The sequence below is a fragment of the Canis lupus genome, chromosome 6 (assembly GCF_011100685.1).
Source record: "Canis lupus familiaris isolate Mischka breed German Shepherd chromosome 6, alternate assembly UU_Cfam_GSD_1.0, whole genome shotgun sequence".
Classification (NCBI taxonomy): domain Eukaryota; kingdom Metazoa; phylum Chordata; class Mammalia; order Carnivora; family Canidae; genus Canis; species Canis lupus.
In genome coordinates this window covers 62093725-62112340 of record NC_049227.1, presented here as the reverse complement: position 1 = coordinate 62112340, position 18616 = coordinate 62093725, and the positions used below count along the sequence as shown (strand labels likewise).

Below are 18616 nucleotides of genomic sequence, written 5' to 3'. Positions count from 1 at the left end.
CACATATATTACAACATATAAAAGTTATTATTTTCCTAAAAACATGCAAAAATTGAAATGAGTCTGGTTACTTTGTTCCCTGACAACCAGTTTTATTAGGAATATCTAAATTCCAAACCCTCTTCTGCAAATCTATACACACCTCCACTCCGAGTTCATGAGAGCCACTGATAATCTGTCATTTGTTTCCTCTTGGCTTGGACTCAGTTTCTCAAAATGGTGTACCAAGAAGTCACTACCATTTAAAGCTGTCAGAGAAGATGAGATATAGTTGCCATCCTGGGATAAATTCTTCTCCTATAGGCACCTAGATTCAGAACTCTGAGTTTCGAACTGTTTAGCTTTATAAGAAATGGGTTCAAGCCACAAACAGAACTCAATTTCAAAAAATAAAATTTGTGTATTCTCTGAGCACCATCAATAGTCTTAGTTTTGTGCTCATTACTATTAGAGGTAAAATACAGGTTATATAACAAGATCCCTAACCTTGACCTGCTGAGAACTTTTCCATCTTTTCTTTATAAGCATACTAAAAGTTCCCTAATTTGGAATCATTAACTTTTTCAAAATGTCAAGGTGGAGTCTTACTGCACCTAGCTGTGTATGTAACATACTTTATACACTGAGGGCTTATTAGAGGTTTATCTGGTCAGAGAAAGCAGAGAATTATTTAATGCCACATTCTGCAATTATATTTTTGGTGCCTGGTTGACCTGAGTCCTCAGACTGAAATGTCATTGTCATTTAACCCAAGTAGAATCGTCTACAGTCCTGCCTGCACCCACATAACTTCATTTGAGCAAACATTATCTATGACAGATAGACAGAAAATAAAATCATGTTTAAGTTCTCCTAAAAGTTGTTGATTGCAGATTCTATGATTTTAAAACAGATGCTATCTCTTCTTTTCGGCACACTTTTATTTTCTCTGCACATTTTTTTTAATATCCTGTAAGTCTTTTGTTGTAGGATCATCGATAATTATGCTCTGATTATATCTGTAGGTAATTGGAGAAATATACCCTCAAATAGATGGATCTGAAATTGTCCTGCTGACCGATGGAGAGGATAACACTGCAAAGAATTGTATTGGCGAAGTGAAACAAAGTGGGGCTATCATTCATTTGATTGCTTTGGGACCATCCGCTGATCAAGCTGTCATAGAGATGAGTACCATAACAGGTGAAATATGACCTATATATTAAGTCCTTTGATAGCAGTGCATAAGTGTAAAGGCTGACAACTGAACAATTTCTCTCAAGCTCTTGCTCTGCAAGGTCCTGGGGCAGGACCTTGGAACCAGGGTCAAACCAGACCTGATTTCTGTTCTCAAGGTGCTCCCAGTCCAGCTGGCTGGAGAGACAAAAAAAACAAACAAAACAAAACTACTAATCAGACAGCATAATCAGATAACATCCCTCCATGACAGGAGAAATATATAGAAATAAAGCACTATGTGAGAAGAGACTAAGTCATTAAGTCTCCCAGGGTTGCATAGAATTAGAGAAGGAAGGCATGAGTGATGAGGTGACTTCTGAGCTGGGCCTTCAACAAGGTGTTCATTTTTTCTGGAGAAAGGAGAGGTGAGATGAGATGATCAGGTCATGAGAAAGAAAATCATGTTGGGTGACAATGCAAGACACATGGAGAGATAGTGGGAAATCCACGAAACCAGAGCATAGGCTTTGGGGGTGGGGGTGGGAGCCAGCTGGGATTAATAGAGGCTCAGTCTGAATAAATCTAAATAACAAAATTTCTAGATGAATTACATTCTAGATACCTAGATGCTATCTTAGGTACAGAGACATAATGAAAATGGACCACATGTTTTCAGTGCCTTTGTAAACATAGTAGAACAAACAAACTTTATAACATTATGAATATTTATTATTATATTGGGTTGACTTCTAACGCTACCAAATAACTACTTGCTTTTTAATGCTTAGTTGCACAAACTCCCATCATTTCAAAGTACTCTCGTGGCCATTGTAAAATTTATTTCTGTCCCAAGTGTCCCTCCAAAGTAGCACTTTTTTGAATTTGTCTCTATTGCTTACCGTTTTTCTACCTCCCCATTGCCAGTTATTGTCAGAATACTGCAATATGACAATACCACATGGCCAGTTATTGTCAGGATACCACAATATGACGATACTGCAATATGACTTTCTGAACTGATTCTGAGCCACTTATATTTCCTAGTTATGACAGTTTTAAATTAACATTTCATTGTTAATCTTTATATATACCTGACTTTGTTCTATTTTTATTCAGAAACTATGATTTTGTTTACCCTGTTGCCTTATTAATCACTAAAATATAGTAAGTATGTATTTTCTAGAAAGCAACCTACTTAATGTATTTACATTTTAGGAGGAAACCATTTTTTTGCTTCTGATGAAGCCCAGAATAACGGCCTCATTGATGCCTTTGGAGCCCTTGCATCAGGAAACACTGATCTTTCCCAACAGCCTCTTCAGGTCAGAGTTTCCACTCCTCAGGTCTTTGTGTTTACATTTTGCCATAACCAAGAAAAATAATTCAGTTGTTATGAGTTTTGAGTCCTATATTTTTCTCAAAGTAAATTTTTAATTAAAATTAAAATTTCAGGGGTGCCTGGTGGCTCAGTCAGTTAAACATCTGCCTTTGGCTCAGGTCATGATCCCAGGGTCCTGAGACTGAGTCCTGCATTGGGCTCCCTTCTCAGTGGGGAGTCTGCTTCTCTCTCTCCTTCTATCCTTCTCCTGCTCATGCTCTCTCTCTCTCAAGCTCTCTCTCTTTTTCTCTCTCTAGTAAAATCCTTTAAAAAAATAAAATTTCAGTATGAAATAAATTCTTCTTTAGATATTACCAAATTAAGAAGTGAAATAGCAGATATATTTTTATTTTTTTCTTTTCCCACAGAATTTGGTTAAAAGATAACATCAAAACTGAATATTTTCTACCAAAAATAAATTTTGTCCCATAATATAGCATTCATTTTTCTATGAATGCATAAAAAAATCTCATGCTTCCAAGATTTCCCCCACCCTTCACTGCTGTGAAATAGATTTAAATTAGATGAATGCACTCAAGAACTCAGTTTGGAAATAGAAGGAATGTATTTGGAAATAATTTATTGTAAAAAAGACAGTGAATAATCATTGTATATCTACAAATTTAGGGCTTATTTTACCTCTTCCACCACTTTTTTCACTGTTTTATTTCATTCATCTCTCTTCTGAAGTCCACTTCTCTTCTCATTTGTGTTTCAACAGTACAAGCCTTTTCTGTTACTTAGATTCAAAAATTCTGACAATTTCCCTCATTCTTCATTCATATCCCATGTAAAATGTCAACACAGCCTGTTTCCATCAAAATATTTTTTTTACAAAATTCCATTTCTATCAATATCCATTCTCACCAAATGTATATCATGTCATTTCATCTTCCAATTCATCAAGTCATTGTCCACCATTATGAGTTGCGATAATCACCTAAACAAACCTATTTTCCCCTATTCTCTAACAATGAAAAGCAAGAAGGTGTAGGATTCAGAGTTAAAACAATATGTGCAGATTAGTTTGGAAGTTGGGTTTGCAGCTTCACCCTAAAAAACAGTTTAATGTTTTATTTATTTATTTAATTTTTATTTATTTGTGATAGTCACACAGAGAGAGAGAGAGAGGCAGAGACACAGGCAGAGGGAGAAGCAGGCTCCATGCACCGGGAGCCCGATGTGGGATTCGATCCCAGGTCCCCAGGATCGCGCCCTGGGCCAAAGACAGGCGCCAAACTGCTGCGCCACCCAGGGATCCCTAAAAAACAGTTTAAAAATTGATTCAAGATCTAGCTTGGCGTATGGAGAATAAACTGAAGGAGAATAAAGTTCATTTTTGAAGGTTTCAGTCTGGGTGATTGAGAAAATGAAGACAAAATTGACACATAAACAGGCAGAACTGATTTTGAGGATATTATTTTCTGCTCTGTCTTAACCTTGGATTTTGAGTGAATGGTAAGACATTAAAATGGAATATTCTAAAGGAATTTTAAAATATAAGAGCAGAATATGAGAAATCATCCAGGGAGGAGGCACTTGCATGCAGGATATGCTCAAAGGTTAAGAATAGCTTTCCAATGGGGATCCCTGGGTGGCTCAGCAGTTTAGAGCCTGCCTTCCGCCCAGGGCATGATCCTGGAGTCCCGGGATCAAGTCCCACATTGGGCTCTCTGCATGGAGCTCTGCTTGTGTCTCTGCCTCTCTCTCTCTGTGTGTCTCTTGTGAATAAATAAATAAAATCTTTTAAAAAAGAGAGAGAGAGAGAGAATGACTTTCCAAATTATGTGGAAGGGGTAGAAAGTTCTGTCCCCCTTGTTTGAAATGCCTATCAGTTCTTAAGTAAAAAAATAACAAAAAGAAGAACAAATTTTTGAAAGGTTAACCTGGATTTTTGTACATGATACATAGCTCTTGAGAGAGAATACGTGAGAATAGTTAGAGTAGATAATCTGAGTAGATGGGAAGTCAGATTTGGATAGTAGGAGCTGGAATACAGAAAAAAAAAAAGGCCTCATCTCACTCATCTCACTCTTGACTTAGTTATTTTCCCCTAGTATGTAGCCAAAGCCTCCCAACTTTCTTAGAGTTTCCTAATTACCTGAAAAGGTCACTCACATTCAGATTTAACTTGATAATACTCGGTCCAATTAAAGACATGTCCACTTAATATAGGACTGAAATTTTTGTCATAATGATGTTTCAGTAGTAGAATTCAGTCTATCAGTATTGGTGTGAAAGTATTCTTGGTTTAAGACTGGTTCAGAAATAGAAACAAGATTTCCCATACTTCCCAAAATGACACACTTACAGAAACACTTTCTTGGTCAGCAGATAAATGTGGCTTTCCTTGACAAAGAGTTATCCACAAAGATTTTTAAAAAATCTCTTTGAAGCTCCTCTCAGAGAAAGATCTTTCACATCTCTTCTCAAGGGTCCAATCTTCATAAACAATTTGCCCTCTTTCTACTCTTGCTGGACATGTTTACTGTCTGATGTTACTCACTCTATCATGTGTTAAAATTATTTCAAGACTTCACATCAGGAAAATATCCATGTTTGCCTGTCTCATCATTTGCTAGCCCTGATTCTCTCTATTGAGGCCCCTTTTACTGTGCTTCTACTCAAATACTCTAGCCAACACCAATAAGTAATTTTTTTTAGTTCATCATGAAGATGGATAAACTGAGGGTAACACACACACACACACACACACACACACACACACACACCCCTAACAGCTAATTCTTCTCTGAGGTTGTAGCACTCTTTACTGCTAAAGAGTTGAGTGGGTGCTTGTCAACACAATGGGAAAGAAATAATAGGGACATATCTATAAAAACCATTCTCCTGCTTTAATGCTTTTATTATACCCTATCCTCTCCTCAGACTCTATATTTCTACACCCTCTGACTGATACATTCCAATCAACTTTCAGAGAGATCACAAGCCTAAGGTAGTATGCCCTATACAAGCTTGTTCTCAGGCCAGAAATTTAAAAACTGCATGAAAAATGAAAACAGGGGACACCTGAGTGGCTCAGTGGTTAAGCGTCTGCCTTTGGCTCAGGGCATGATCCCATGTTCCCGGGATTGAGGCCCACATTGGGCTCTCTGCATGGAGCCTGCTTCTCCCTTTGCCTATGTCTCTGCCTATCTCTCCCTCTGTCTCTTGTGAATAAGTAAATAAAATATTTTAAAAAAGAAAAATGAAAACAATAAAATTGCTCCCTTATCCAGTCATTAATTTTTTAAAAATATATTTAAACAGCTTGAAAGTAAGGGATTAATACTCAACAGTAATACTTGGATGAACGGCACTGTAATAATTGATAGCACTGTGGGAAAAGACACATTCTTTCTCATCACATGGACCGTACAAGAACCCATTATTTCTCTCTGGGATCCCAATGGAATACCAATGAGAAATTTCACAGTGGACACAGTTTCCAAAATGGCCTATCTCAGGATTCCAGGAACTGCAAAGGTAAGCAGTTAGCTTTTAGACTACCTCCCACATTTGTTTTGTAGCTGAAAATACATTGCTTGCTATCACAATTATAGGTGTCAATACTTGTCTCATCTTCAAAATTACAATAAAATAGAATGTACTTTCTATTTCTATGCCTGGGTGGTCCCAAAAATTATAGTGGAAGGAAAAAGAAAGAAAGAAAGTATACATTAGGAGAAAGAGAAGGAAAAAATTAGGTAAGAATACCTTTGAAGAGGCAATGAAGGGAGAATCTGTGCAAATTGGTGTGTAGAGAGTTGGTATGAAGAGTCATCCTTATTAGTGTTACTAGATTATAGAATCTATGGAGTTTGAGGTTAAAGAATAAGGTCAAGACCAAGGCAAACTTTCCCAAACTTATTTTTCCCAGCTGAGATTTCCCAAAGTTTGGACATCGTGCATGACAAGACCAAGGATGCCTTGTCTAAACTGCCTAAGTTCTCCTCCTTTTGCCCTCAAAACTCTCAAAACCCTTTGTATTCTGTAACATACTTATAAAATTTATTTTAGAGTTGGGATAGTGAAAAGATAGAAAAGCTTGATCTTGGATATTTACTATATTCCATTGAATTTTTAGGTGGGTGTTTGGACTTACAGTCTTCAAGCCAAAGCAAACTCAGAAACATTAACTATGACAGTAAATTCTCAGGCAGCAAATTCTTCTGTGCCTCCAATCACAGTGAATGCTAAAATGAATAAAGACACAAACAGTTTTCCCAGCCCAATGATTGTTTATGCAGAAGTTCTACAAGGCTATGTACCAATTCTTGGAGCCAATGTGACTGCTTTCATTGAATCAAATAATGGAAAAATAGAAGTTTTGGAACTTTTGGATAATGGCGCAGGTAACTCACAGTTTTTTATGAATAAGCTTGTATTTTCATAACTCATGATATATTATGGGTCCCTGCAACAGTGTGGGGCAATAGGACTTCAGAAGAATTGATCCAGACCATGGATGAACAGCAGGACCAGCAGGAAATTCTGTTCACATAAAACCTATAAAGTACTTAGCAAGTGTCCTGCACATAGAATAAATGCTATTTACTGTCATTATTATTTCATCATCTGGACAATCATTGTCTGTTACCAGTTGGAAAAGTCTCATTCAGGAAGTTGAGAACAGCATTGAAAATTCTGAACAAGTATTTCTTAGGCACAAATAATTAAGAAAGTCTAACCAGAGTGAGTGAAACACAAGCAGGCTGGGGTTAAGTAATAGAACTTGAGCCCCTGGCAGAGAAGCGGGGACAGGTAAGAGTAATTCCCAATAGCTGAAAAGAAGTACAACATGTAGTCTTGGGAACTGAGGTCCAAGGGCAGGTAGAACTGCGAAAACAAGATGAGAGACATCAGAGACATCACTAGAGCATCAGATACCAGGTTTGAATGGCAGAAAACAAGATACAGAGTTGGCCATGCTCGTCTCCCTTGTATGGGTGAATAGTACCTTTTTCCCAGACTCTGGATCATTCTGGAAACTGATCCTTTTTTTAAGAGAATAGTGAGCAAGGAAATTACCATATTGATAACCTCCTGAGTTGTTAGAATTTCCTATCAGTATCTTTTGCAATGTAATTAATTAAGTCAATTTGCCCTGTGAAAAATTTAGAAGGTAAAATTGTTCTTTGGTGCACCTCAGTGCCTCCATCTGATATAATTACATTTTCCCCTTTCCCAACCCCTTCCATGCTACATTGAAACTTAACCTGCATCTCATTTCATTTTCTCAAGGTTTGACCAGACTGCTACTTAGCTAATTTGAAATGCTTTTACCTAAATAGGTGTTGTTGATAAACAATGACTTGGAGCAGGGGTTCTCAAACTTTAACATGCAAAGGAATCACCTGAGGGGCTTTGTTATAACATAGAATGTGAGGCCCATTCCTAATATGATCAAGTGGCATGCAAATGGTGCTTCTCCAAGGATCTCATTTTGAGAACCTCTGCCTTAGATTGTTAAATTGAAAAGTGTCTTCAATTTAATAAATAACTCTAGTACTGGTGGTATCAAGAAATATACCAATGATATAATATTCCTGAGCTACCCTAAATGTTTATTCCAATAATAGATGGGGTTTTCCACTGCCAGACCAGGGAGTTAATGGATCATTGAGCAAGAGGTGAAGATACAAAAAAAAAAAAAGAGAGAGAGAGAGTATTGAAAAGAAGTGAAAATAAGTAATTTTTAAGTGACTACAGTAAGAATGAAATCCTACACGCAAAGATACTTTTTCCTTAGTGGTGATCTTTTGATCTGAATAGGAGATGAGATGAACACACTATGTGTTTAGATGAAGTAAGAGCTGCAAGACAATCATTTAGCTAAAACATAGTAAAAGGACTACTATAATAATCTGCAACAGAAGCTGATAAAGTGAAGGTATTTATTATACATACGTAAGCATATTATTTATACATAGCACATATATATAATAACATAAAGATATATTAATTCAACAAGATACTGGTTGGTAGAGCATAATAGAAATATTTTCCAATAGGTCAACCACAAAATAGAGAGCCTGATTAAGGAAATATGCTTTTAAAGTCCATATGCCTGGCTTAGAAAAATGCATTGATTTTTCTAATGCATCTTTTTCTTCATAATGCATTATCTAAAATGCATCTTCTTCTTCACAATAATACCTTATTCCTTCATTTCTATAACAAGGTGCTGATTCTTTCAAGAATGATGGGGTGTACTCCAGATATTTTATATCTTATTCAGAAAACGGCAGATATAACTTAAAAGTACGGGCTCAGGGAGGAGTAAACGTGGCCGCAAGATACTTAAGGCATCCACTGAATAGAGCCTCATATATACCAGGATGGGTAGTGGATGGTGAGTAATGATATTTGATATCTGGCTTGAATAATTTGGAGTTAATATGATTAAAATTTCAAACATTTTACAACTTGAAGTCCAGCTTTCCCTGTTTCTGATATGAAGTTCTCAGTCATACCGTGTTTGCCTCCAAAATAACTTAAGCTTTGGTATAGTGTCTGGCATCGAGTAAGCACTCAATAAATGCCAGCCATTATTATATTAATTTGGAGCACCAAACCTACATCAACAACAATATGTCAAATTTCTAACTCAGGATAAAGAAAACAGGTTAATTTATTATGCACCCAAGTACAAGCTAGTGTACTTAAAATTTATTCTTCAAGTTATATAGATACCTGATTCTGTTTCCAAAGATACCTAAATGAGTATGTATTTTGAATGTTTTTATTAAGTCAAAAGAAAAAAAATGTGTAGAGTAAGATGATGATTATGATTACGAATGAATTCTTTGTTATCTTTCCTTCAGCTTGTCCCTTATCTTGTGACTTTAAGGGGTTCTCTGTTGGCAACTGGAATATAATTTGAAGTATCGTTCCTTAGCACTTGTAGCAGGGAGGAAGGGTGAAGCCTGGCACAAGAGGTTTAAAGGGAAACAGTAAAAATTTCCCAGGGTTTATTCCTCGCTTAAAGATAATTTGAGATATAAAGCAATTATGTTTTTAAAGGGCATATCCTGAATAATATAACATTATTCCCATTCAGTGCAGCCTTAATTTTAAAGTGATTCATTATCCAGTTCTATCCTGCAATATCCTGGTCAGGATGCTAAAGAAAAAAATTCTGCCACCACTTGGATGCCTATGACTTTATCACCAAACTTAGTAAAATGTGACTGTGTGTACATATGAAAAAAGGAGAGGAGCAGGGAGATGTAGGATGAGGAATTCAATTCATTGAGTTCTAAAAATACTAGTATAGATTTGCTCATTAATACAGCAAATTTTTAATGCAGGGAAAATTGAAGGGAATCCACCAAGAGCTGAAATTGATGAGGATACTCAAACACCCTTGGAGAGTTTCACCAGAACAGCATCTGGAGGTGCATTTGTGATTTCAAATGTTTCAACACTTCCCTTGCCTGACCTGTACCCACCAAGTCAAATCACAGACCTTGAGGCTACACCTGTTGGAGATGAGATCAATCTAACATGGACAGCACCAGGAGATAATTTTGATGTTGGAAAAGGTAAGCATGAAGTGACAATGTGGTGTTGAAAGTGAAAAATGCTTATTGCAAAAACAAGGTATAAGGGTAGGTGGGAGGAGAACAATTTTTAATTAACTGCTCAGTAGAGTATTATTTTATAATCTGATATTTTCAAATCAATCAAGCATGACACTATTTAACCTGGTCCTACTTTTCAAACAAAGAAGATAGCATTTAGCAGTTTAAAAATCAGAATTGAGGGGATCCCTGGGTGGCGCAGCGGTTTGGCGCCTGCCTTTGGCCCAGGGCGCGATCCTGGAGACCCGGGATCGAATCCCACGTCAGGCTCCCGGTGCATGGAGCCTGCTTCTCCCTCTGCCTATGTCTCTGCCTCTCTCTCTCTCTGTGTGACTATCATAAATAAATAAAAATTTAAAAAAAAAATCAGAATTGAGCTTCCATTGAAAAATTAGTGAGGCTTTGGCTATAATGAATGAGTACAAGCTTTGCATAACTAAACATTTTTTAGGAGAATGGATAAAAAGGAATTTAACATGATATTTTCTAGTTTCTAAACTATGTGTAATTTTTTTTCTTAGTTCAACAGTACATCATAAGAATAAGTGATAATATCCTGGATCTAAGAGACAACTTTGATAATGCTCTCCAAGTAAACACTACTGATCTGTTACCAAATGAGGCCAACTCCAAAGAAACCTTTGCATTTAAACCAGGAAATATCTCAGAAGAAAATGCAACTCACATATTTATTGCCATTCAAAGCGTGGATAAAAGCAATTTAACCTCAAAGCTATCCAACATTGCACAAGTAGCTTTGTTTATTCCTCAAACAGAATCTGATCCTGATGAAAGTCATCCTAACTCGGGAATTAGTGTTTCTTCTTTGGTGTTGTTAGTGGTTGGGTCTGTGGCAATTATTAGTATTATTTTAGGTGCCATTATTTGTATTGTAAATAAGAAAAAAAATTCAAGAAGACCTAGAACAGGATTTTAAAAAACATTAACAAGGAACTGAAGGATATTTCTGAATTTTTATATTCATTCTGTATGACCATAAATTCATAAAAATAATTTTAAGAGTTCTAGAAGGGATATTTTGATTAAATATAAATATCCAGGGGTACTTGGAAAATTATAAGTCACTATTAAAGTTCAAACTTTTTATTTATTCATTATTTGTCATAAAAATGATAAATAAAATATTTTTTCATATTGATACCTGATATTCATGTTGATTATTTAATACAAAAGTTTTTTAGAATGATAATTCAAATTCCATCAAGAAGTTAAAATTATCTATTTCAGTAGTCAAAGTGTAAGAGAGCAAATAAATAATATTTGAGAAAAAATAAATTTGGTCTTAGTACTTTTAAGTATAAATTGATATTACTGCTTTCACCTAAAGTCTCTACTTATATACTAATATATACAGCATGAATAAGTTCATGTGTACTGTAATTCATTGACATGGAAGATACTAGCAAAAAACGTCAACTACCATCTGTCAGACCAAAGTTTTTCCTTATTTCAGCTCAATATAATCATATATATACATATATATACACGTATATATACATATATATATATCCCTTTTCACTTAAAAAGCCATACCTACCTGTGTACTTTTTCTTTTATTAAAGGAATAAATTATTGAATCTACTATATATTGTTCTTGTTTTCAGATTAAGAAATGAAACTAACAATTTTTAAATCTAATATTTTAATTACTACTCAAAACTATAGCCTAAATCTCACAACCATAATGATACATGAAATCACTTAAATTGGGCAGCCCTGGTGGCGCAGCGGTTTGGCGCTGCCTGCAGCCTGGGGTGTGATCCTTGAGACTCGGGATCCGGTCCCGCGTCGGGCTTCCTGCATGGAGCCTGCTTCTCCCTCCGCCTGTGTCTCTGCCTCTCTCTTTGCTCTCTCTGAATGAATGAATAAATAAAATCTTAAAAAAAAAAAAAAAAGAAAAAGAAATCAATTAAATTAAATCAATTAAAGAGAGAATGTAGGTCAGGAAGAGCAGGTTCACACTGCAAGTCATGGCCAGGTCTGCCAGAGACCCTAATGATGCAAATAAAATGGAACATAAAGCACCTAATCTCTTGAACAGAAATCCTTTCAGCACAGTGGAAAGCCACAGTTACATGCTTTATGGAGAAAATGTAGGAAAGGGGTAAGTATAAGACACCTGGCCTTTTACCAAGAAAGGAATAAAAGCCTGAAATTCTATGTTGGCAACAGAAATAATACATGACAGCCAGACATTCCCTGTGTCCTTTCTGCTCACCCTGCTGCTCTAGAAGCAAAACCCACCAACCAGGTTATTATCCTCCCTGATGCTCAGATGGGTCTCAGTAGTAGGTTCTCAGGCCAGACTTCCAGGTCAGACCCTAGTTTAGTTTAGTTTAGTTTTTGTTTTTAAGATTTTATTTATTGGGATCCCTGGGTGGAGCAGCAGTTTGGCGCCTGCCTTTGGCCCAGGGCGCGATCCTGGAGACCCGGGATTGAATCCCACGTCGGGCTCCCAGGGCATGGAGCCTGCTTCTCCCTCTGCCTGTGTCTCTGCCTCTCTCTCTCTCTCTCTCTTGTGACTATCATAAATAAATAAAAATTAAAAAAAATATTTTATTTATTTATTCATGAGAGACACACACACACAGAGGGGGAGAGACATAGGCAGAGAGAGAAGCAGACTCCATACAGGGAGCCCAATGTGGGACTCTATCCTAGGTCTCCAGGATCGTGCCCTGGGCTGAAGGCAGACCATCAACCTCTGAGCCACCCAAACATCCTCCTAGTTTAGTTCTGTTTCCAGATATGCCTCAGTAGCTAATTGTTGAATTAGTAAGAGTCAGAAAAATAACTGAATGGCTACATTGTAATAGTCAGTACAGACCATATAATTCAAAGGGTCTAATGAAGAGAAAATGAGGGATCCCTGTTCAAAAATTCAAAAGAATTTCAAGATGGCAATGGCAAAGCATTGAACAAGACCTGTTCTTTGTACAGATGCACAGGTTTCATGCCCTTGAAGCCAATCCTGGCTGTAGTATAGAATAAACTGGTGATAGGATATATAACATGGGCTTTCTATTATGGCCACATGCCATCATTCAAAGTCTAAGAGTTGATCTAGTTAATCACCAAAAAAAGTACCAGGTTTGGAAAATGAACCTCAAGTCCATCACTTCTTGCAGGGAATCTAGCTACAGAAAATGAATTTAGGTATGGCTGGGTGGCTCAGTGGTTGAGCATGTGCCTTCAGCTCAGAGCATGATCCTGGGGTCCTGGGATGGAGTCCCACATCAGGCTCCCACAGGGACCCTGCTTCTCCCTCTGCCTATGTCTCTGCCTCTGTGTGTCTCTCATGAATAAATAAGTATATATATTTTAAAAAGGCAGAAAATAGGGCAGCCCGGGTGGTTCAGTGGTTTAGCACTGCCTTCAGCCCAGGGCCTGATCCTAGGGACCTGGATCGAGTCCCACGTCAGGCTCCTGGCATGAAGCCTGCTTCTCCGTCTGCCCGTGTCTCTGACTCTCTCTCTCTCTCTCTCCCCCCCCCCCGTGTGTGTGTCTCTCATTAATAAATAAATAAAATCTTAAAAAAAAAAAGACAGAAAATAAATCTAGATTGTCCTAGTAAAGGAAAAGAGGCAGCCCTAGGTGGAGAAGGATAATCCCTGCACCAACCTTACAGAATCAAATGGCTGTAGGATTCCTAAATAGAACAAAGGCTCACACAAGTAGCCACCCAACTGGCTGCTGTCCCTAGAGGCAGGGAGAGGACAGTGTCACAAGCAAAATGCCTGCTGGCAGGGGTCTACCCAACTTGTTACACTGAGAGGTGGTATACATTCATAGTCATAGCTGATCAACCAGGAAGCTCAGAGGTAGTCATTACGGGTAACAACATAAAGTTACAAATGACCTACAAATAAGGGCAATTGTGGTAAAGAAAAAAATGGGTTGTAAGTAAACAGGGAAAGTATGTATACATAATCCTTTCAAGAATCTTGATTGTGAAATAGAGCATAGAGAAGTAGAAATTGGAAGAGATAATGTGTGGCTTGATTTGTGGAACAAGGAACTGCTATATTTTATTATCAGTACTACAGAAGTATTTGAAATTTTAAGCTTTGTATATATAAGCTATAAAAAATTTTTAACTTTTTAAGTCTTTGGAGACAGACTTTGGTATGGAATTGAACTGGGGGGTTACCTATAGGCTGTCTGGGTGGCTCAGACAGTTAAATGTCTGCCTTCAGCTTAGGTCATGATCTTGGAATCCTGGGCTCAAGTCCCACATCAGGCTCCCTGCTCAGCAAGGAGTCTGCTTCTCCCTCTCCTTCTCCTTCTCCCTCTGTCTCTCTCTCCCTCTCTCCTAAATAAATAAATAAATAAATAAATAAAATCTTTAAAAAGAACTGAACTATGGTTAAGCCTTAGTTTTCTCTTTTGTAAAAACCAGACACTAGTACCCACCTCCAAGTGCTCTGTGAAAACCACTAAAAGATAGGAGGTGATTGGCCCCATTCCTGCACATAGTTAGTGCCCAATTATGGCAGCTTTTATATTAAGAAGGTTTGTACTGCTGTATCCCAAACTCGGGGATCCTAGCACTGAGAGCCACTTGTCCAACATTTAGTCAGTTTAGCAAGCTCCTAATATTTGCCATCATTCTGCAGCTAGGTGCTGTGCAAAAGTGGTGAATGGAAAAAGATACTCTCAGTCCTCATGGAGGTTACAGCCTAGCAGGAAAGCTTGATATTAAGCAAAGCACAAGATATAAATAATTACACATTTTCAAAGTGGTCTGAAGCATAATTATGTTACTGAATGAAATTCACCAAGCCCATCACAAATAAGATCCTAACCCATTCACACCTCTGACCCTCCATTCATATTCAGGTTTCCTAGGAGCACTGTTTCTTCCCTTTGTATGGGACCTTTGCTATTGAAACAGGATAAAACTTAGTACTCACCCAGATTCTATTTTCTTGAAATCAATTATGAAAGCCCAAATCTGAGAACAAAGTGTACCCAGATTCTAAGAATGAGTTAATCTATGTATCCCAGATTTCAAGCCAGCCACAACTCCTTATAGTAAGGGAGAGGTCCTGGGTCAACCAAGTGATGACTGGGTTTAATTTACTTGGGATCTCCCATGCCAAGAAATTGTGTAGAGAGAAGAGCCTTACACGATCCACCTAAGAACTTGCTCGAGATCAACTTTTGAGCACCCATCACTCTGAGTGACATCTGAAACAACACAATAGCAAGACAGGATCAAGACACTGGCCTCTCCTATTTCTCCTGCCCAAGACTCAAGTAGAATATAACCAAGGAAAAGGTTGAAACAGCTAATTAAGACTGAGTGCATATACCCCCTTCTCCTACTATTTCAAGTCACTAAAGACAAGTCTAAGTTAGAAGAGAAAGAAAAAAGCTTCAGCTTTAATACAAGTTTTAATATGAACAGGATTTGGGTCTTAACCATAAAACTAGAACTGTTTAAATAACCAAAATTGATAATACTAATGGAATGGGGCTATAATGTCAGTAAGAGAACTTCCCACCCAGAGAGATAGGGGATCTCAATAGAACACAGCTCATTAGAGTACTGGGAAAACATCATTTTTTCATGCTGGTACCCCAATGAGTTGCTCACTACATGGATTTCCCAATAATTGATCACATTCAACAATATGAATAAATTTATGATGACAAACCAGCTGATACACAGACCCAATCCCTAGAAAATAAACTCCTACTATCTTTCCATTTTACTCCCTCTTGTAGAAAACACCTGTGTTTACCTCCCCATCCAGGCAAAGGTCCAGACATTTTCCATGTTGGACTTCTTGGCAAGTCTTTGTCTTCATCTCCAGTCAGCCCTCCTACTATCACCCTTTACTTCTGGTGTCCAGCATGGCTTCTTCTTTTGGATTAGTCCCATTTCCCTCACTTTCTGTCTTCTGTTTCCACAGAATCCTAAACCTTATCTGGGACTACCACATACACAACTCTAAAGGGATCCATTCAAATCAAAGCTCACTTGCATGGCACTCCTGGAGTTTCACAAAACATAGTCTCTATATCCTCATCTGGTAGTCCTACCTTTAGAGCTGACATGTAAAAAAATAAGTATTCTTTGTAAACAATTTTATATTGCTCCATAAACCAGGAAGTTGTCTTAAAGCCTTAGCACCTATAATAACATTTTCATAAAACACCTGTTCAAATAATATTTGTTATAAATTAATTATTTGACTTATACCAGGGCCCTGCTTTCTTTAATGATTTATGTGACGATCAACACATTAGTTCCTGATGGGTCTGACCCCATGAGGAATGTAAGCAAAGTACCTCACATTGTGTGTCCTGCTATTTGTTGTCATATGGTTGTCAAAAAATAAGGGACTGGCTTTTACATGAAGTTTTAGAGGTATGTGAGAAACTGAAAAGTAGGAGTTTGATGGCATGAGCCTAGAGCTATCACTCCTTCCATAATTTGAAGCTCTGGCTAAGTGTAGAACTAACAACTAAGAAAATATTTTACTTTTCTCTAAATAGGCACAATGCCTCAAAAGTATTTAGAAACTTAATCAGCTAGCTTCCTTCACAGAGGAAATCATTGCTTTCCAGATTCCAGAGAGCCTAATGTCAGGGAATAGTACTATTGAGAAAATTCCTTCTGAGTTTCCTGTTCTACCTGCACCTTCTGCACCATCACCATGAATATCACACATGAACACACACACACAATTTTGAGCCAACCTGAAGAATGTGGGTAGTTTAAAGAATTATTTGGATATAAATTTATCAATTTTGGTCAGGAAACAAAATAATTCTATAAAACTTGAACTTATTTTCTTCACCCACACCTCCTTCTAAGTTCTTATGTCAATGAGAGAAAAATATCGTACTGCCAAGGCATTAAAATCAGAGACCAGGAGACCATCCTCTGACCCTCCAATTTCCTCACATGTTATATCCAATTAGTCAACGAGTCTTATCAGTAACCTCTCCTTTACCTTTATCACTCTCTGCCTCACCTTCAGTGAGGCTGCCTTAGTTCAGTGCCCATCATCATCTCCTAGATAAAGATGGTTCCCACCTGATCTCTCTGTCTTCAATATACCCACCCAACATATCTACTACATTGCCCTCAAAGAAACCAGAGTGGGACTAAACTAGCTCCTGAACGGCTTTCACAATAAAGTCTAAATGCCATGAAAGCAGAGACTATGCCTGTTTATACATTCTTTTTGCCAAGCAGCTAGCACAAAGGTACCACAATATTTGTCAAATTAATGAGTACTAGGCCTCAATCACTTGGCTCTGGACTCTACTTCTCTATCTCTTATTGCACCATACCCATTGGTCTTACAGCTTCAATCAGTCAAAGACTTTTAGGTTTCCCACAAGTCTACACTGTTTTACATCTCTAGGTCTTTCTCAAGGCCACCTCACTCCCCTCACTCTTCTCCACTTCTAACCCCGTCATTTTCATTGTCCCCTGTGTGCCTTCTGGCCACATGCTCCTTTTTGAAAATTCTAGTCCTAATGCCTCTCCTGGCTGCCTTCCCAACTCTCACAGAGAATGGAACACTGTTTTTGCGTCCTACTTTCTATTCTTCATATACTATTCTAACTCCCAAATGCATTCATTGATGACTTGACAGAAGCCCTCCTTTAGCCCCCTCAACTATACTGTGAGTTCTCTTGAGAACAGGACTGTGTCCTGGGGAAAAAGAATAAAAGAAGAAAGAGGGAAGGGTAAGGCACTGGATATTCAAATGCACATACAAATACAGAAACTTGGAGGCTCAGTGATTGACCATCTGCCTTCTGCTCAGGTCATGATCCCACGGTCCTGGGATCGAGTCCCACATCAGGCTCCCTACAGGGTGCCTGCTTCTCCCTCTGCCTATGTCTCTGCCTCTCTTTGTGTGTCTCTCGTGAATAAATAAATAAAATATTTTTTAAAAAATACAGAAACTTTCCCATTCCCTTTTCTTACCCTTCATATCCATCTGTTACCAAGTCCTGTCAATTATGAATATCACAAAAAGCCTTCCACCTGTCTCTATCCCTTAGTTCATGCTCCCAGCATCTGTCACCTGGATTCTTATACAACAATTTTCCATTTTGTCCTGCCCGAAAGCATCCAGTCATGTTGGTAGTAAGGAGAACATGGACAAAATACAGTCCAAACTTAGCTCCAAGATCAAGGTTGAAGGAACAATATTTGACCATATGTCTGCCCAGAGAGAGCAGACAAATTCTATAAATTCTAATTCATAGAAGTTGTTTTCTAATTCACACAAGACATATGGGCTACCAATGTGGCCGTGTTTCAAACCATTCTTGATCCTGTGATTAGAGTCTTTCTAAAGTACAAATATGATCCTGTCACTCTTCTTTGCTCTTGGTGTAAAGTTCAAGCCCCATGATATGAATGAATGCCTTCCATGTTCCACCTCCAATTTACCACTCCCCTCTCAGGTCTCACACCTTCTCACATAGTATTACTGGGCTC

The 18616-nt window shown here is 37.8% G+C and overlaps 1 protein-coding gene across 1 annotated transcript in view; it reads left to right on the top strand.

The window, feature by feature from the left end:
- CLCA4 (chloride channel accessory 4) overlaps nt 1-16024 on the top strand; it is a 29709-nt gene extending 13685 nt beyond the window's left edge. Inside the window, exons 8-15 of the mRNA XM_038538954.1 lie at nt 1005-1182; nt 2374-2480; nt 5807-6022; nt 6624-6891; nt 8721-8891; nt 9850-10083; nt 10644-11046; nt 15874-16024. Of these exons, the coding sequence (XP_038394882.1) occupies nt 1005-1182; nt 2374-2480; nt 5807-6022; nt 6624-6891; nt 8721-8891; nt 9850-10083; nt 10644-11046; nt 15874-16024 (1728 nt within the window). The remainder of the gene's footprint in view (nt 1-1004; nt 1183-2373; nt 2481-5806; nt 6023-6623; nt 6892-8720; nt 8892-9849; nt 10084-10643; nt 11047-15873) is intronic.
- The last annotated feature ends 2592 nt before the right edge of the window (nt 16025-18616 follow it).